The sequence below is a fragment of the Podarcis filfolensis genome (genome assembly GCF_964270895.1).
Source record: "Podarcis filfolensis genome assembly, chromosome: 4".
NCBI lineage: Eukaryota > Metazoa > Chordata > Lepidosauria > Squamata > Lacertidae > Podarcis > Podarcis filfolensis.
The window spans coordinates 82,155,494-82,175,003 of NC_139607.1; the positions used below are offsets into that span (position 1 = coordinate 82,155,494).

At 42.2% G+C, this 19,510-nt stretch overlaps 1 protein-coding gene across 1 annotated transcript; it reads right to left on the reverse strand.

The window, feature by feature from the left end:
• Nucleotides 1–9,222: 9,222 nt before the first annotated feature.
• Nucleotides 9,223–12,028, reverse strand: LOC310760576 (uncharacterized protein C11orf87 homolog). The gene is made up of 2 exons (XM_083609342.1): nucleotides 11,656–12,028; nucleotides 9,223–10,893 (listed from the first exon to the last, which is right to left on the reverse strand). The coding sequence occupies exon 2, from the start codon at nucleotides 10,724–10,726 to the stop codon at nucleotides 10,265–10,267; it is 462 nt and encodes a 153-aa protein (XP_083465468.1). The 5' UTR covers nucleotides 10,727–10,893; nucleotides 11,656–12,028; the 3' UTR covers nucleotides 9,223–10,264.
• Between the last annotated feature and the right edge of the window lie 7,482 nt (nucleotides 12,029–19,510).

Sequence of the window (19,510 nt, forward strand, 5' to 3'; positions counted from 1 at the left end):
GCAAATATGCCTGAGGAATGTGGGCAGGAGGAATGTTACGCAGTGCGCCTAGAAAATTAAGTTATCCAGCAGGCTGATGCTGCCATTCTGGGTACACTTACTTGGAAGTAAAGCCTGTTGTAGATAGTAAAGGGATTACATCTGAGTAAACATGCACAGAATTGGACTGCACATCAGTTAAGTCCTCTAAATGTAGTTCCAAAAGCATTTGAACTCACAATTAAAAAATATGCTCTGTAAGGCTCTTACAAACTTTTGCAAATATACCAAAACGAATCATGCCTATGCCTACACAATCATTTATGCTTGTATATTTCACAAAGCAGAGCATGGAAATTATGGCCAACACTCGGGTGTAAAAGGAGACAAAGCCCAATCCGGGAAGTAACAGATCGTCTCTCTATGAATGCAAGACACTGCTACACATGAGTAGCATTCAAGGCTCCAGCTTTCTGTCCACACCACTGCCAGATCCATGGATGCACACCTGCAAAAGCAGGTTTGATATATGATGAGTTAAAACAGCTGTTGCACTAGGACATGGGTAGCCCCTCTTCAAGCGAGAGAGACAGAGAAAAGTTCCCCTGTTCTTTCCTTCTGCTGTTTGGCAAGAAGCTCCACAAGGATTCTTACGCTTGCAGGGCATGGTCTAACCAAGCAAGGTTGCCTGATACATCTTGTGGCAATTTTTAATTGTAGCAGCATGAAAATGTGACAGCTTAAAATTGCTTCTGCTTTTACGGTTGTTTTCGGTTTTGCTATTTGTATTCTTAAAATGGATTTGTACTTGCATTCAGTTTCATCACTGCTGTGTTAATATGTTTGGGGAGCCACACTGAAGGCCTTAATGGCAGACCAGTGAGATACTGAGTGCAAAAAACCCCAATACTCCTAATTAATGCAAGAAACAAACAATAGATCAAAATTTGGGTTCTATGGATTTGACGGAAGAGGCAGAGAAGTGGACTGCTGTCCATCACTTTTGATCACAATTGCCTGCAGGCGACTGAACAATAATTGCAACGTTTCTAACAGTAAAACCTCACATCTTCTTCTAGATGCTCTCATGTATTGCTTTCTGTTTTGATTCCCCCCCCCCCAGTTCTATAACTAAAGATTATCTTCACCCACCTCCCCCTCTGCCCCACAATACTAAAGCCACTCAGGCTGAAATTCTTGTTTGCAGAACTGCGTTTGTGGTACTTAAGATTCTCATGGTGGGGGATTATCAGACTTAAAAAAACACCAAAAATAAAGCAGAGGCAAATGTATTTCTCAGTCCAGTGATCAGGGATGACAAACTTCCAGTGCCCCCTCCTCCTTAATCCATAGGGACTTCTCTGACAGTTACAGAGCATGCTTCCACACACTGGGCTGTCAGTGTGCCTGAAATGAAGTATTCTTAATAAGAAAAGTATAATGTGTTAGACAGGGTTTTCTACTTCAGTTGGCAGAAATCATTTTCCCATGTTGGTGCCAGCCATGGTAGATTTGTGGAAATTGGTCCACTGAACACAGCCTAACCAAAACCCTATTACTCCCTCTAATAGCCAGGACTGGCCCAATACATTTTGCGGCCTGAGGCAGAACAGCAAACGGTGCTCCCTCCCCAAGTCAAAGTGCATTGTATCTGAAATATACTCAGAGTCGCAAAGTGATTTCATGCTCTTTATTCAGCTCATAGTGGTGAGGAGGAATGAATGAAAGTCCCCTCAAAGTATCTGCTTTATATACATTATTTACACAATGGGCTGCACATGATTGGCTAATTCCGGAATTCTACTGTAAGCCAATCAGGTTGTGGATTCACTTTTATCTGGAGCATGATTGGGTGGTTCCTGCCAACCAATCATACTGCTGCATTGTTCTAGGACCAATCAGACTGCTGCATTCTGAATCCTATTGTTCTAGGACCAATCAGACTGCTGCCTTTTGGATCCTATTGTTCTAGGACCAATCAGACTGCTGCAGTTTGGATCCTATTCAACTCAGTACATAACAGTATCCAAGGACATTTGGAATATTTTGGCAGAAAACTCCATGCACACCTCTTGCCCTTCCTGGTGGCTTAAGTACAAGAATAACATATTTAATAGCTAAAAATTTGCTTTTCACTTTAGTGACAGCCAAAATCAGGCGCCTATGGCAGATGCTTCATTCTGCCTAATGGTAGAACTGGCTACACATAGTGAACTTGGGTGGCGAGTGCCAATATAAATGGAGCGGGAATGTGGCCACTGAGAAACTAAAGGAAGGTGCTTGAGAAAGCCCAGCCATTTGCAGAAGTACACAATTAAAACAAACAAACAAACAAGCAAACAAACCTAAAAGGGTCTGTACACACACACACCAGACCAGGGACTGAGCTTGCCCAGGAGCTAAAGAATGTTGTGTGTCAGTTAAAAAGAAAGTGAAAATGAGGGTGCAGAGGTAATGGAGTACTTGCAGCTTATAGTATCCCAGAGAAGAGCATGGCAGACTGGCTGAAAACATGAACTAGAGTTCTACTCTATTCCAATGGGGAAACTCCCTTCAAAAAGCAAAGAGGTCAGTCATATTCGGCCCTGTATCCAGTCCTCCTAGCCTTCCATGCTGAGAACCAGTGTGGTGTAGTGGTTAGACAGCTGGACTTAGGCAAAAGAAACACATTGGATCAGTCTCTCTTAGCCTAACATACCTCTCATGGGGGTCCGAATAACTTCAAGACCTTGTGCTTGCTTTCCCCTCCTCTCTGCTCTTCCTTTTTCCTTATGTGTCGTATCTTTTTAGATTGTGAGCCAGTGGGGAAGGGTTATCTGAGTACTGGTTTTTTTAAAGCTGCTATGAGAGCCTTTTTGAATAAAGAGCTAGGAATAAATGCCATAAATAAATAAAATTGTGAGGATAGAATAGGGGGAACCATGCAAACCACCCAAATCTCCTTGGAGGAGAAAATAAAGAAATAAAACAAAATGCCTGCTCTTTTTTTTAAAAAGCTATTTAAGTGAATGGTCACCACCACATCACTGCAGCAATGTTTTTGATAAGCAGTGCATTGTAGCCACCTCTTCCTTTAGATAAATATTATCATCCTCCATCTACAAATTGGGTTAAATGGTACCCATCTAGCCTTAAAGATGAATTGCAGAAGGGTAGTAGCAAAAAAGAGCTCTGTAGCAGCTGAATAACATACATTTATTGACGCACAATCTTTTGTAGCCCAAAGCTCCCTATATCAGATTCATGAAGTGAAACCTAAAGTCGGCAAGTATATATACTGATTACCCAAAAAAGAAAAGGGGGGTTGACGCAGAAAACGTCTCAGGTCTTTAAGTAGTTGAGCCTCAGTAACTGCATCCTGAGAAATTATAGCTTTGTTAAATTCTGAAAGTGGAAATATGCAGTTAATAGTATATATATACACAGCACGGCACATTGTAGCAATTATCTCGCATTCTCTGTGCCCTCGGAGGTAGGTCACAATTATTTTCGTTTTACTGAAAATAAAACCTGGGAACTGAATCCAGGTCAGCTGAGGGTTCAGAAAACGAGGAGCAACACTGTAGCTGCTTTATGCCTGAACACTACATGAAGCAGAAAGAGAAGGTGGTAGAGTCCTAAAGTGAGAGAATTCACTTTAGACACGGGGAGTGCTTTTCAATGCTCTCATATGTGGAAATAAGATATAGCAAAATGCTACTGAAAGTACAAACTAGCACAGCATGGACCACTCTGGGTTAGAACATTTCTCCCTGGCATACTAGAGCCAGGGTGAGGAATCCATCACTGGGCATGCTGGCCATGCTGAAGAGAGTTGGTAGTGACAACAACTTCAAATCCAAGTTTTCCATCCTTGCTGTAAATCTTTCCACGTGGGACTTGCGGTCATGCACAGCAAAGTCCTTGTGTAGGCCCCTAACCACTCAGTTGAATCCGCCCCATACTAATCAACCCTGCACAGGCCACTGGGAATGCTAAGCTGCTTACAGACAACAACTCTTCACCACATGATTGGAAGCCACAGATGTCTACTAACCTAGTGGCAGATACTGCATTATTATAAGCTTTTAAACCAATACATCCTAAGCTAATATGTCCTCTTTTAGCTCCAGTAGACTGGTACAGGCTATGACTTCCTGCTTCCATGGCTCCATCCATGACCCAGAATCCATAGCTTCGTATAACTATGTAACACAACAACTGTTTCACCAAAGATGAATGCAATCCACCAAGTCGCAGATGGTGGCCTCCCAGAAACGTCATTATCTTCCTGCTTTTTTCTACCTGCCTGGTGTTGCAAAAGAGAAAATAAAAATAAGGATGTTGCCAGGCAGCTGGCATGACAAAAAGACATGGCTAGCGAGCTGGCACAGTTGATGTGCTTGCCTATTCTACAAGCATAAATGGAAGGTGGAAATGGAACCAAAGCCTCACTGCAGGCAGGGAGAGAGGTCCATTTCCTTATTGCCGCCACTCCCCTTCTGGCATCGGTGTCAATAGAATAGTGAAATGGACTTAGACAGAGGGCAGTTTCTCGTGTTCTGACTCTTAAAAATACAAAATTCTTCAGCATTTTCCTGAAAATTCATCTGAATAAACACATTTCCATAAGCAACCAATATCCCCTAATTATGTTATTTTCACAAATACATTCATTTTAATGCAAAATTTCCCCTAATGTATGTATTTTGCTAAACACTGCTGTGTTGGAGAACTGCATCACAAAATTTGGATGAGTACAAAATCTGAAGGATGGCTGTTTTTGTTCTCCTGATGTTTCAGAAAGTGTGAATCGAATTTCTCCCCCATCACTCGATTGCAGGAGGGTCCAGTTTTAGCAAATTTCACTCCAAAGGGAAGCTTTGTTGAGTCCCCCAACCTCATTCTTTTTAAAGGACTAAACACAGTATTTAAATTATGGAGGAAAATGCAGACGTAGCCATAATGAAATCAAAAGGCCTATTATTTGACTTCCTTCCATTTGTTCCGGTCTATAGCATTCTAAAAACAGGAGTTAAAGGTGTTATCTCAAAATTTAAGGGGAACAGTCCACCCCTAACACCCTGTAGATTGAGCTCTGGGCACATAAGTAGACCCTTTCACACACTTTAAAAAATAGAAATTTCAAATATTTCTAAAACATGCTAGTCATTGGCACAGGAGTATATCTTATTCATCATAGTCTCTATGGTTAAGTATCAAATGAAAATGTGTTCACATTTCCAGAAGCTCGCTTTGGCCTATAACATGAAGAACTGCAAACAAACCTACAATGCAAAAGACCACAGTAAGACCCCAAATGTCTATGTATCACAGGCTATGACAACATTCCCAAAGTAAATACTACCAAGTTCACACTAGGAGTTACTCCCAAGTACATTTGCATAGGATTGCTCTCATCTGTTCATAGCTTTACAGCCTGTTTCTCTGTATGTATACTGAAATGAAAGTCCTATTGAATTAAATAGTTTGCTCTCAAGTAGATGTGCAAAAGATCTCAGCCATGTGCCACAATCCTAAACAGATTTACAGCGCAAGCCTCACCATGTCTACTCAGATGTACGTTCTATTAATGCAATGGGGCTTACTCCCAGATAAGTAGGGTTAGGATTGCAGCCTTACCTGGGACTAACCCCCCCCCCCATTAAACACAACAGGACCTACTTCTGAGTAAACATGCATAGGACAGATTTCCTCCCTCTCCCACCAACAATTAATATAAGCCATTTTCCTTGCTCTTCTGATTCTGAGAGAGAAGCATCCAGCTTATTAATACTGAATGATAAGTGGAAAAGTTTAGTTGTAGCTGTAGGGCTTTGAAGCAATTGGTTTGACAGAATCTCTGTGCCTCCAGTCCCTTTGGAAAAAACATCCTAGCTACTCTTCAGATGACACATTGTTCCATAAGAAATTAAAAGAAAACCTACACATCTTGCTCTGCTTTCCCAAAAACGGTTTATACAAACCCCTAAAGAGGCAGTACTTTAAAAGTTATTTGGAACTATTTTTGTAAGCTGAACATTTACATTTACCTTTAGTACAGTAATTTATTATAGTACCTTACATTTCTAGTATTTGGCAATTTGTGTTTTTTTTAAAATATATAAATTCTGCATTGCTGCTGTTTTAATCAAACCTTGTTCTAAGCAAACTCTTTTTAAGTTAAAGGATGTATCTCACTTCTTGCAAAATATAGCCATGCGGAAAAATTCGGCCACAAACTACATTTTGATGCAGAGAGGAATATATATATGTTTAACAATTATTTTTTTGCAAATGAGCAGATATTATTATTTGCATCTGCAAATACAGAGCTATTTCTGTGCTTTGGTGCCTCTTTTTACCTTTCCCCACAAATAGTACAATTTTATATCTGCAATAAGTTTTGAAAGGCAGTGCACCTCTGGGGAATTACTGCATGCACTGAGTGCTTATGAGAGAAAAGAAGGCGATTGATTTCAGACACTCAAGCAGAACTGTCATTCTGAAATGCATTGGAGTGACCTGTAAACTTCACACTACTTTGATAGTATGAATCATAATAATTTGTTCATAAATAGCAATAATTTGTTCAAAGCCAAAAGCACAAAATCAGTGGTAGAAGCAACAATCCACTCAAAGTTAAGTCCCATTGCTTTCAATGGGTCCATGCTTAAATCTCCCCAAATAAAACCAACAGATCTTCCTTATCTTTGATTGGATTCTGCCTAATAATATTATCTACATTAAAAGGCTATCCCGCGCACACGCGCGTGCACACACACACACACACACAGAGATATATCAGTCCAACTAAAGTTAGTGGTGTCCTAAGCCTAGTTCTCACTGATGTGGTGAACCTGTGTCTAGGCTGTACAACTTCAGAATGATAATCAGGACTCACATGCTTGGATGCTCCTACAATTTAATTAAATTGCAGGAAAAACAAGATGTCAGGGCAAAGGTAAGGCTGGAACGCTTTCCCTGGCACCTAGCTTTCTATGTGTAAGGACTTACTTCCTTTTGTTTGCATGGAAGAGCATTCTGTCACGTGAGACACCACTTGCAGTCTGCAGTCCTAGCACAGATTTATCACCTGAACTACTCTTTGTAACAACAAAGCCCAAGTCCCCTAGAAAATAATGGGAATTGTTATTATTAATTTTTCATGGCTAGATTGTTATACTGGTTTCACTGGAACTGGGGCCTAGTACTCACTAAGGTGAAAATCCTGTTCCTGCGGTGTACCACTTTACACTGCAAGTGTATTCCACATCATACATTAGAGGGGAGAGCAGAGAGGAAAGATAATCATAGAATCATATCTGCCCAACTAAGGAGTTAGGTGCCAGTTTTACATAACTGCATTGCTTAAACCTAATTGCCAGTGCTACGGTGTATTTGGCATGATAAACCATCCCGAGCTTTTGGAGTAGTCTCCTCTGGCTAGATTGATAGGGTACTTGTCTAAAAGGAATGGAAACATAGATTCTAGCCCAGCAGCAATTTCTCATCTAATTAGCCAAGAGTAGGAGGAAAGATGGAAAAAATATCAATAAGCCAAATTTGTTGCATTTTGATGCCACAGCGGCAGTGCAACACAAATGTGTTGGAAATATGTGTTCGACTGCCCATCTTCTGAAGCTCCCCCACTCCATGGCCAATCTTCTAAAGTCTATTAATTTAATCAAGTTATCTGAGTGGCATGTCTTGTTTTAAGAGAATTATGCTTTCCACCACCACTGAGGGAAAGAGGAGAGAATATGCAGAGGACAGAAGATAGAATATTAAAAATTAAAGGCTGGCTGGATGTAATGTATATCTAGTTGATGTCCTCTTCCATTTAATTTTTCTCCGTTGTATTGCTATTAATTAACACAAACCCAAGAGATTCTGCACCCTCAGACATGGTACAGAAGAGATTTTAGGAATTTAGACAACTCACCTAAAGCAGCCTTGTATTTAAGTACTGGCCTGGTAGTCATAGATTACCACAAATTCCATGCAGGCCACTGAGCAATGTAGTGTGCTTTGTTCCTCCACAGTGCCGAACATAAAAACCAAGCAGGCTGCTAGAGGATGGAAGCCACCTCTTCCGTGCCCAGCACAGAAACACAGCTTGCAATATCTTATCTGCCAACCCCCAGCGCACTACTGTTTTGTTTCTTTGCAGGCTAGTACATTTTGTGGGCTTATATACAAGACTGACTCATGGCACTTGCTGGCAGCAAATAATGTCTGATGATGATGATTTAAAGTAATTTTAAACCAAATCTACTGTGTTTCCTGTAAGTACTATTTCATTTGATTGAAAGAAATGAGATAATAATTGCAAAACAACAATCCCACACACCTTTGGGCACCATTTCGGCAAAGTTGAGCACATTTGAGCCCTAATAACATCACAGTCCTGGGCACATTTACTCTGTCCATTACACTTGTTCCTTAGTAACACTGCAATGCTATGCATGCCTATTCAAAAGTAAGTCTCATTCAAAGACCTTATTCCCAGGTAAGTAGGTAGAGGATTGAAGTTTAACTTCTAGAGGAGACGTAAAGTACAGTGCTATGAAAATTTACTGGAAAGCAACTCCTACTATATTTAATGGAAATTATTACCAAGTAAATGAATGTAGGATAGCAGTTGAAGGCACATACTTTACTCTCACCCATTGAAATTAATGGAACTTAACAATGTTTAACTTAGTTCCCTTTGTTATCAGTATTAACAACATACAGCCACACACTTTCCTCAAGTAATTTGTGGTCATTTGTCTTTGGGAAAGGACACCACCCCCTTCTGAAATACTATGTTTTAATAATGACATTTTTGTCACACCCCCTTTGGGGGTTTGGACTCACAAGAGAAGAGCAGTTGTGAGGGAATAAGTGGTACCGTATGTTGTTACCATACAGTATTCTGGATAGGAAGATGCCAAAACTATATCTCAGTAAGAACAGTAGAAGACATCTCCATGTTATACCAATGCAAAACTGAATTTTCGGAAGGGTAAACTGTAAGTTAAGAATAACGCGGTAAACGATGGTGCTTAGAATGTAGCATAAAATCACAGAGATGCAGGGAACCCTGAGGGTCATCTAGTCCAATCCCCTGCAATGCAGGAATCTCAACACAGACTCAAAGAACTGTAGAGTTAGGAGGGACCCTGAGGGTCATCTGAAATAAGACTTCCTACAACACTAGCAATGTGGAAACTTTTTCAAAGATTCAAGGATAAAAATAAATTACTGCAGTCACCTTGGTTTTGGTCACCACAAAAGGTATCTTATTCCAGATTTAATATAAGAAAAAGGTTGTTACAATTGAAAATGCCTAAAGAGATAAACAGAGAAAGATACAACCCAAAACATTCCTGTGGAGTAACAACCCCAGTCCCTCCCATAGATAATAGATATAGGTATAGAAGCATAGCTAGTCTGTTTGGCATACGCAGCTTTGCAGGGCACAGGGTATATAATACTGCAGAGAGAGAGAAAGCGAGAGGAATTAAAAAAAAATTAAAAAGGAGATCAGCATCAGTTGATGGAGGGTCATTTTTTATTTGCTTATGCTTAATCAGGGGCAGGTGGTTTTATTTTTTTATGCCAATCTCTTAAAAGAGAGTGATGGTGTTGGAAAAGAGGAGGAGGGGAGAACTGTTATTGACACAAGAAACCTTACGAGAAGGTCAGATCTTTCATGCTTCACTGCAAATTGGTCAACAGAACAGTCCCCTCACCTTGCCAGTGCCACTGAGACAAAAGTCCAAAAGCATGTTTAGAAGTAGTCTCTCCCTCTTTCTGTCGCCCGCCCCCCCCCCCCGCCCCAGTTATCTCTCCCTCCCTTTTTCATTCTTGGCCGGTGATACAGTCCTTTAAATACCATGACACTTAAGGATAATCTCCAACAAAGAAGGGTAGGGAAATAGAGATATGCTGTTATATATAATCTAGATCATTTATATATGTACATCACAATTGTACTGTCTGCACCTTTTCTTTTCGGGCAGATTACTTTATATTTGGTAGCACTGTGCAGCTTTTCTTGTCTTCTCTGAAAGGAAAATAAAGAAATAAAGATGCATCCTTCTCTTTGCAAAAAGTCAATGAGAAACGCAATGAAATTTGTCATGCGTTTGATTTCTGGTTGCTTCTTTCCTTATTAATAGTAGTAGTAGTAATAATAATAATAATAATAATTTTTCTTCATCTTCTTCAAGATTATAATGATAACCACTCAAATATGTACAAACACCAAACAGTGTCTTTTGGTGAGGTCCCCACAGAAAATAAAAAGGAAAGAAAATCAAGACAATACCACTGTGTGCAAAAGCCCTGGAGTATCTGTGTCCAAACATGATCTTTCAGGATGTGTTTTCTGTGGTTCTGGAGCAGAAGTACACTGGATATTAGAATCCTGGGTGGTTCTTCCCAGCCTGGATGTTTCTCTTCCTTGAGGTATTTCACACGAACCACCTGCCTCAGCGCTGGTGCTGCTGCAGTGGTCCCGTTCGTATTCCTCCTGAGCCTTTTGCATTTTCCGTTTCTTCATCTTCCTCTTGTGGACATGGAAAGTAATGAGGGAGAGGAGAATCAGGCAGAAGATGAGGGCGATCAGAACAATTAAAACAAAAGTGGAAGAGAAAGACTGGAAGAGCTGCCCCATTTGCACGATGCAGGTGGTACTGGCATTTGAAGAGCCAGATGTCCTATTCAAGAGGCAGGGCGGCAGGGAGAGCCTCAACTCCTTGGAGAGCTTGGCACTCATTGAGGAGGCTTTTCGTAAAGACGAGGATCCTCTCTCGTCCTCTCTCGCTGCAGATGCTCGAGCTGGGATGCTGGCAATGTTTCGGGGAAATGCCTTGCCTTCACACAGTCCTTCACGCTCCCTCCCTCTTTTTTTCTCCTTCGCTAAGGAGGAAAGGAAGATCCAGCCTGCAAAAGGAAAAAAAGGAAAAAATAATAATTAAATGTGTCTTCCGTGGCTTAAAAGAAAACCATTATGATACTCCCCTCTCATCTTCTATTATTTCCCCCCCTTAACCACCGCTACCTCAAATTAATATTTCCAGCTGCAGAGGTCTCCCCCATCCCCCAAAACTAAACACACTTCAGCGGGCGGCATCTAGAACAATGACTGAGGTAGGGTGGGTTGTCGACGGAGCGATTTAAACACGCAAGAGAGCGCCCTGGAAATTGAGGACCGCATCCTAGCGGGTCCCTGCTGCCTCCCAAATCTCAGAAAACAGGGAGAATCACATAGCGATACATATCTGTCTAGTGATATGCAGACATATAGATATACGGGTATCTAGAGATAGATATAAAATTTTAATCTATATAGATAGACCAAAATATACATAGTCCATAAACTGCATTGGCAACCCCATTTTCTCAAATTACTCAGCAGCTTGGTAGGCGTGTGTTTTCCCTCCCCCCCCCCCATAGCCTGACCAAGTTCCAGAGGCTGGCAAAGTTTGGACTTGTGCGGACCCCCCTCCCTCCTCGTGCACCTTCTGGGGCTGCCCCCCATCCCACCCCACGGCCGCCCCCCCCCCCGAAGCTAACCCCGCAGGCTGTTTCGCGAGGGGAGACCCTGAGGGGGGGAAAGGCTGACGAGAGGCAGAGGTGGGGTGGGGGGAGTTCCGCCGGGAAGCGAACCCCTGCGAAAAAGAGACGTCGCCCCCCTTCCCTTACCTGGGCCTCCGCTGCGGGGAGTTGTGCCCGGTCTGTGTGTCGCTGGCGAGGGAGCCCCCCGAGTGCACACAGGCTGCGGAAAGCGCTGAATGAAGCGGGCAGAGCCGCCGCCGCCGCTTCGGAGAGCTCAGCGGCCAGCCTATAGCCAGCCCGGGCGGTGACGTCACGCAGCCAGGAGCCTCTGACTGGGCTCCGCTTCCCGCCGCTCCCCCTGTGCCTCGTCGTCGTCGCCGCCGCCGCCTCGCCGGCTTTTGTTTCTTCTCCCTCAGGCGGAGGGGCTGAGGCGCTCGGGAAAGAGGCCTGGCTCCCCCTCAGGCGACGCTCTCCCGGGTCTCCTCCTCCTCACTGTTCCCATAGCACCTTATTTTGCTGCACCCCACCCCCCTCACACTCCCTTCACATGGTTGAAATAAAAATATAATAAACCGCGTTCTCCCTCCTCCCAAATCCATAATCGATTGAGCCAAACGAAGCTACGCGACCGTTCAGAAGTTTCCCGCGCGCGTCCCCCGCCCCCCTTATTATTTATTACCCTTCACTCTTTTAAGGTCCCAGGGCATGAAAACGGGACATTTGAAACAACTCGCACGCGTAAAAATAAGGCGGGTCCTAAAAACACAACGCCTCAAGGGCATAGCTGTCAACTTTTTGAGGGAAATTTTGAGGGAAATTCCCTTATTCCGAATAGGATCTTTCGCAAGAAAAAGGGGAAAGTTGACAGCTATGCTCAAGGGTAGAAAAGAAAAGTGCCAGCGTTTAGGATGGTTTATATTTATACTGCCATCCCTGCCTCGTCCACAAGCACCTCAGCCAAACAAGGCCATAAGTGAAGCCCAGTTATAATGCCCACTTTTGCCTAATCCATCACCACAAGCAAGCCTTAATGCTCCTTCAGAAATAAGAGAAATCCTATTTATAATACAGAGCAGTATAATGGAGGCCGCTCCATTAGAGTGAATGGGGTACCTGTCTCACCAACTTCAGTCTGCCCTCAACCAGGCCCAAGCAACCTGCCTGCCTGCCTGCCTGCCTTTTAATTTACAGCCAATCCAGGTAGCATTAGAGCATGAGACTCTTTTGATCTCAGGGTGGTGGGTTCAAACCTCACGTTGGGCAAAAGATTCCTGCATTGCAGGGGGGGTTGGACTAGATGACCCCCAGGATCCCTTCCCACTCTACAGTTCTGTGATTTCCCCAGCTTAGTCCATATCCTCCAACATTTCTCTGATGAAAATAGGGACGTCCCATTCTATAATGATAATTTTACTATTTATACCCCACACTTCTTACTGGGTTGCCCCAGCCACTCTGAGCAGCTTCCAACATACATAAAAACATTAAACATTAAAAAAACAAAAAACCCTTCCCTATACAGGATTGCCTTCAGAAGGCTCGGGGGTTGGATAACTCCATACCCTCCAGCGTTTCTCCAATGAAAATAGGGACATCCTAAAGAAAAGTGGGACATTCTGGGATCAAATCAGAAACCGGGATGGCTTCTCCAAATCAGGGACATCCCTGGAAAATGGGACACTTGGAGGCTCTGTTAGTCTCAGTGTTGCCCTTGTTGAATTCAGCAGAGAGAAAGATGGGGACAAAACTAGACTTTTGGAGGAGAGGTATGATAGTTGTGGGAGACTTCAACAACCCTGGTATCTGTTGGAACTCAAACCCGGTTGAGAACGTAAGATCCAACAGTTTGCTGAGAATTTCATTTTCCAGAAGGTGGAAGAAGCAACAAGGGAAATAACTATCTTGGACGTGATCATAACCAACAGGGAAGAACTGGTCGATGAGGAGGAAATGACCACTCCTTGGGGATTCATTATATCAAAGAAATGGAAAGGTATAATTCCATCAAGGAAGAAAAGTGGGGGGAATTTAAAGAAACTGGTGAGGAGCATTCAGATTAGCTGGCATTGAAAGGGAGCATGCATAAGAAATGGAAGAAAGGGCAGATCACAAAGGAAGAGTATAAATGAGTAGTGAACACTTGGAGGGAGAAGGTCAGGTAGGCTAAAGCTCAGAATGAGCTCAGTCAGGCTTGCAAGAGAGTTCAAAAATAATAATGAAGGTTTTTTCAGTTATGTTTGAAGCAAGAGGAAGAATAAGGAAATAGGTGTTCACTGTGGAAAAGATGGAGAAATGCTCTTGGGTAACAGAGAGAAGGCAGAACTGCTCAGCACCTATTTTGCCTCTGTCTTCTCTGGAAAGGAAAACAGTGCCCAGCCTGGTGATAAGAGAATAAATGATGCAGAGAGAGAGAGAGCTGCGACACAAGATAGGAAGAGAAGTGGTAAGGGAACACCTAGTTACTGGATTCAAATATCCAGAGCCTGATGAACTGCATCCAAGGGCACAAAATGAACTTGCACATATAATCTCAGAACCTCTGTCTATAATCTCTGATAATTCTTGGAGAACAAGTAATGTCCCTGTGGACTGGAGGCATGCAAATGCTGTCCCCATCTTTGAGGTGGGAGGTGGGGAGAGGACCTAGGCAACTACCAACCGATCAGCTTGACACTGATACCAGGAAAGGTCCTAGAACATATCATTAAACAGTCGGTCTGTGAGAAGTTAGAAAAGGATTGACATAGTGTACTTGGACTTGCAAAAAGCTTTTGACAAAGTACCTCACCAAAGACTCCTGAGTAATCTTAGCAGTCAAAGAATAAGAGGAAAGGCCCTCTTGTGGATCAGGAACTGGTTAAGTTGCAGGAAGCAAAGAGTAGAAATACATGAACAGTTCTCTGAATGGAGAAAAGTAGAAAGTGGAGTTCTCCGAGGATCAGAATTGGGACCTGTGCTTTTTAACTTGTTCATTAATGATCTAGAGTTAGGAGTGAGCTGTGAGTGGCCAAGTTTGCTGATGACAGTAATTGTTCAGCGTCCTTAAATGAAAAAGAGATTGTGAAGAGCTCAAAAAAAACCTCTCAAAACTAAATGTACAGGTGGTAAAATGGCAAATACAATTCAATGTAAACAAATATGAAGTCATGCATGTTGAGGCAAAAAAATATTTCACATATATGCTTATACGGTCTGAGCTCAAGGTGAAGGCTCATGAGTGAGACCTTGAGGTCAAAGTAGATAGTTATCCCCATTTTCATTCTCACCTTCATCCCCTTTTCCCTCCCCTGCTCATTTTTCTCAGCTCTCCCTTGCACACAGACAATATCTATTTCCATGCTTTCTTCTGTCTTTTGTGCAGCCCTCTTTGCACAGACACCCATTATCACCTTCACCCCCTTTCCCCTGCATACTCCTTCCTCCTTTTTTCAACTCTTCCTTGCATACAGACCACCACCATTCCCATATCACATCCAACTAAATTACTCGGTTGGTTAGAGCACGGTGCTGATAATGCCAAGGTTGCAAGTTCGATCCCCATATGGGACAGGTGCATATTCCTGCATTTCAAGGGGTTGGACTAGATGATCCTCAGGGTCCCTTCCAACTCTGCAATTCTATGATTTCTATGATTTAACATATTCTGTCATATCATTTGCACATACACACACCATGGTAACACAGTCACTGTATCAGTAACCCCCAGAGAAAGTTAATTTTAGTTGATGGAAGTACATACATGGGTGTTTGCTTGTTAATCAAATATCTGCTTTAAATTGCTACATTGAACCTCATGTTGAAGCCAACAGGTTCCAGGTGCAATGTAGCAATTTAAAGCAGATATTTGATTAACAAGCAAACACCCATGTATGTACTTCCATCAACTAAACTTAACCTTCTCTGGGGGTTACTGATACAGTTACTGTATTACCATGGTGTGTGTATGTGAGATACACCATAGTAGGGGTGCTATGGACTGTGAACTATGCATCCTCAATCTCTCTCACATGTGGTAGCTGAGAATCGAAAAAAGAGAAGTTTTGAGTACAGTGAGAACGGAGAAATAGTGGAAGGAAAAAAATTGAGTAAAGCTGGAGTGGTCAGTGCCATTTTCCTCTCAGTATTCTTATATCCCTGCTTTGCTTAGACATCTGCTATTGTTTAAAGCTGCCGTTTTTCTCTCAGTGTATTTCCACCCCTGTTTATTTTACTCAAACCTCAAAGTCCATTATTTTTGTACAGTGCAACAAGAAATTTATAAGCTTTGTTTTGTTATGAGAGCAGACCACATCACTGGGATTAACTATTTGTTTATCAGTTTTGGGGCTCCATTCCTCATCTGTGTGGTTATGGATTTTATTGGATATTTCTCCCATATTTCTTGTGGCATCTGGATTTTGAAATATTTTTCCCATTACTTCCTAATTTCACCATGGTTTGTTTCTGCATTTATTAGCAACTGAAACAATTCTATAACCAACCCTCTTGTATTAAATCTGAAGTTCTGCATTTATTTCTCAGATGGGGTTAATTCCCCAGTTATTTTTTCTCGAATAGCTTTGCTATTGAGGAAATAATGTACTTGCTGTAAAAATAGCCAGTTTGCATTCCGTCCCTGCAATCTGTCCTGTAATTACTGGGTTGTTATGGGAGTCTTGTTTTCATAAAAGACAATTAGTCTATAAAGACCTTTACTGTATCCACAGTTTATATTGCACACGCTGATCTCCACTCGGAAATTAAGGATGCAACAACAGTGGCAAGAAAAGAGACATCCTTCATCAGTCTATGTTTCAATTTCTTCCATATTCTGACAGTATTTAAGATGAAAGGATTTTCTGTTCAACACTAGACTTTCTGTAAAAGGATTTTTGTTTTTTTAAAAACATCTTAGCGCCAAATTGGCCATGACATCAGCACACATTTATTTTAGCATGTCTGTTCTGTTCATATACAAAGTATTCCTCCCCCCGCCCCCGCCCCATACTTAGATCACTTCTGGTCTAGATTTGGGGGTGATAAAAAACCCTATTTGCATAGTTAATGGGAAGTTAAGTCCCGTTGGCTTCAGTTTACTTGATTCTTAAGGAAATGTGTATAGGAAGGGCAAATGGATTTGTCTGGTGGGCTGACAGCTATTAAGTTTTGGTCTTTCCTTGTCTTTTATTTCTTGAATGATTTAATACAACCAGCCTCATGACAGCTGTGTCCACAGTCTTCATGGCAAGCTGCAAATTTTAATTTCTGTGAGATGAAGGGGGTTTGTTGTCCCCACCCCACCTCCTTTCCCCTAAAGACAGACTTTTGGATTTTCACTCTGCTTTCAACATGCGTCTTAAAAGAGCTAGAGAGTAATCTCTTCCTAATTTGATTCAGAAATTATGAATTGGTGGTGTAAGATAAACAAACAGAATTTGGCCCTGTACTACTTCTTTTTAATCATTTTTAATCTATCATAGCCATATTTCTTCTGAAATAACATTTAATGCATTTCCCTCCCACCTTATGTATTTTAATGAAAGTATATTTCGTGATGGTTTCTGTCTGGATTTAAGTTTGGGAAACAAAAATTCTAGAGGTAATGCCCATAAATATTTAGTGATATAATGCACAAGTGGTGTGCAAACTGTGACTTAAAGGAGAGTGCCCATAGTTTTGTAGTAGTGGTAAAAGTTCTCTTAAATTGTTTGAGGAGTAAGCCTGCACGTTTGCAAGAAAATTAGAACAATTAGCATGTGGTGGTCCATGAATTTTTTTGAGGTTAAAGAGGGGTCTTCTTACCCATGAAGGTCGGGAACACTGATTTAGATAAAGACTCTGTTTGCATCCTTTAGAGGGCAGTGTGTGGGGACATCCAGCTTCAAGAGGATATGCTGAAATTTGCTGCTGCTGTGCTCTTTTTCTGTCGCTGTTTCCCACTCCTTTCCCACCTCCATGCTGTTCTTCTCCCTCTCATCTAAGTTAGAAAATTGTTTTGTTCAGAATCAAGGCAGCCTCCCTCCACTGCAACTTGCCTTCTCTTATTTGCTCCAGTTCAGTGGGAGCTCTTGTTATGCACCAGTGGGATGTTTCCCCCCTTTACAACTCTCTCCTCCTCTCTCCCTCTGCTGTATGTGGCATGCACAGATTCTGAGCAATGAAACTCATTGCTCCCAGATCTCTGCAGAGCCAGTGCTGCAAGCGGAATGCATCATTAGGAAGACAAAAATGTGGCAGCAGCACAATTTTCTAACTTTCTGTTAATATCTCTATGCAGATCACTTCAGAGGGGCCAGGGGGTGCAGACATGTAAGCCTGTTGCAAAAAAAAAAAGAACAAAAAGCTCCTGTGGCTTCTACATAACTAGCACATTTATTACAGCATCAGCTTTCATGGAATAGAGTCTACTTCATAAGGTGCATGAAGCGTTAGCCTTAATTGGCAGGCATATAGAGAGAGAGGGGGTGAGAAAACTGGGGCCAAATAGCAATGAAATACAAACAAGTACTGTTTGTAACAATTCAGCTAACAAATCCCACCGTCAGAATCCCACACAAGGACTTCTGCTAGTACAATAGGGCTTTCACCCCATCTCCTTCCCCTGTCCTCTCCACATTGGCTCGGGGAGAGATCAGGAGACCCCCTAGAATAATGCATAGGGGAGGAGAGGAGGATCATTATTTCTTCTGGCAAGCTCAAATGCTTGCACTGATGGAATGATTGTTATTTGCACTATGTTGAATTTATCCCCAGGTACGCAAAGTGCCTATTTGCAACAGCAGTTGCTGGCCCATCAGTTAAGTAGATTCAGGTAGCTACCTCAAGCAGCAGGTGCTGGGAGTTGAGGAGCAGTATGGTTCTGGATCTGTGTGCACCATGAAGCCTGCCCTGCATCCCTTAAGTGAGCGTTCTCCCATCAATTGGGGCAGAAGGGGTTGCCAGTTCAGCTTCCTATCTGGACAGCTTCTATATGTGAAATGGGCTTGGGGACTGCCACCTTGTCCTTTGCCGCAGGCAATAAAATGTCTTGGAGTGGCCCTGAGCAAGTATGTAGGTCACTGAAGATCTGCTTCAGCAACTCCTGTCTGGCATCTAAGATTTCATTAGGCACTTCCTGGTCATAGTCGTTGTCATAAGGGCAAGATACTTCCTCTCTTAAAACAAAAGCTAAGAATTCCACACTATATTCTGGCAGTGAGGTATGTGTGTGTTCTGCATGCCCATAGCACACACATAGACCTAGTTCTTTTCAGATACATTTCCTTTGTTAGCCTTTGTATGGCACAGAAAGACTGCACATACATTATGCTGAAGCTTCTGGAACTTCTGGTTTCCATATTTTAGAATTATGTTTATTAGTTTGTTTGCACACCCCATTCTTCAATACAAAAAAGCTTTTCTAGGCCAGCTTACAAATATCACACAGAAAACAAGATAAAACAAAGAGCAGAATACACGCTGCATTTAAACAGTTCCACCACAGATTACAATTTCATTAACTTTTTTTTAAAACAGAGTTAAGTGTCTACAAAGCATCACTTCCTAATTCTAAAAGGACATCTGAGTCAATACCAGTGAGACTCCCTATGGAAAACATTCCACAGGGTGCCACAACCAAGAAATACATTCTTCTAGTTGCCACCCATCACACCTCACCTCAGAGGGTGGTGACACTCAGAGGAGTGCCTCATATCAGAGCAGAGGATCCTTCAGGCCCCAAGGCACGTAGGTCTTTAAAAATAAACAGAAGTGTGCCTGGAAATGGACCAGGAGTCAGAACAGTTGTTTAAGACCTGGTTGCACTCATTCTCTATTCACTAATCTTAGTTAGCATCCAAGCAGTTGTATTTTGACCTGCAGTTTTCAAACAATCTTCAAAGGCTGTGTAACACATTACAGTAGTTTTGTCTTTAAATACACCACTATATTATTGCATGAGGGACGCGGGTGGCGCTGTGGGTTAAACCACAGAGCCTAGGCCTTGCCAATCAGAAGGTCGGTGGTTTGAAGCCCCGCGACGGGG

Excerpts from the sequence above, each read along its gene's own strand:
- LOC310760576 (XM_083609342.1), bottom strand. The coding sequence starts at position 10,726 with ATGAGTGCCAAGCTCTCCAAGGAGTTGAGGCTCTCCCTGCCGCCCTGC.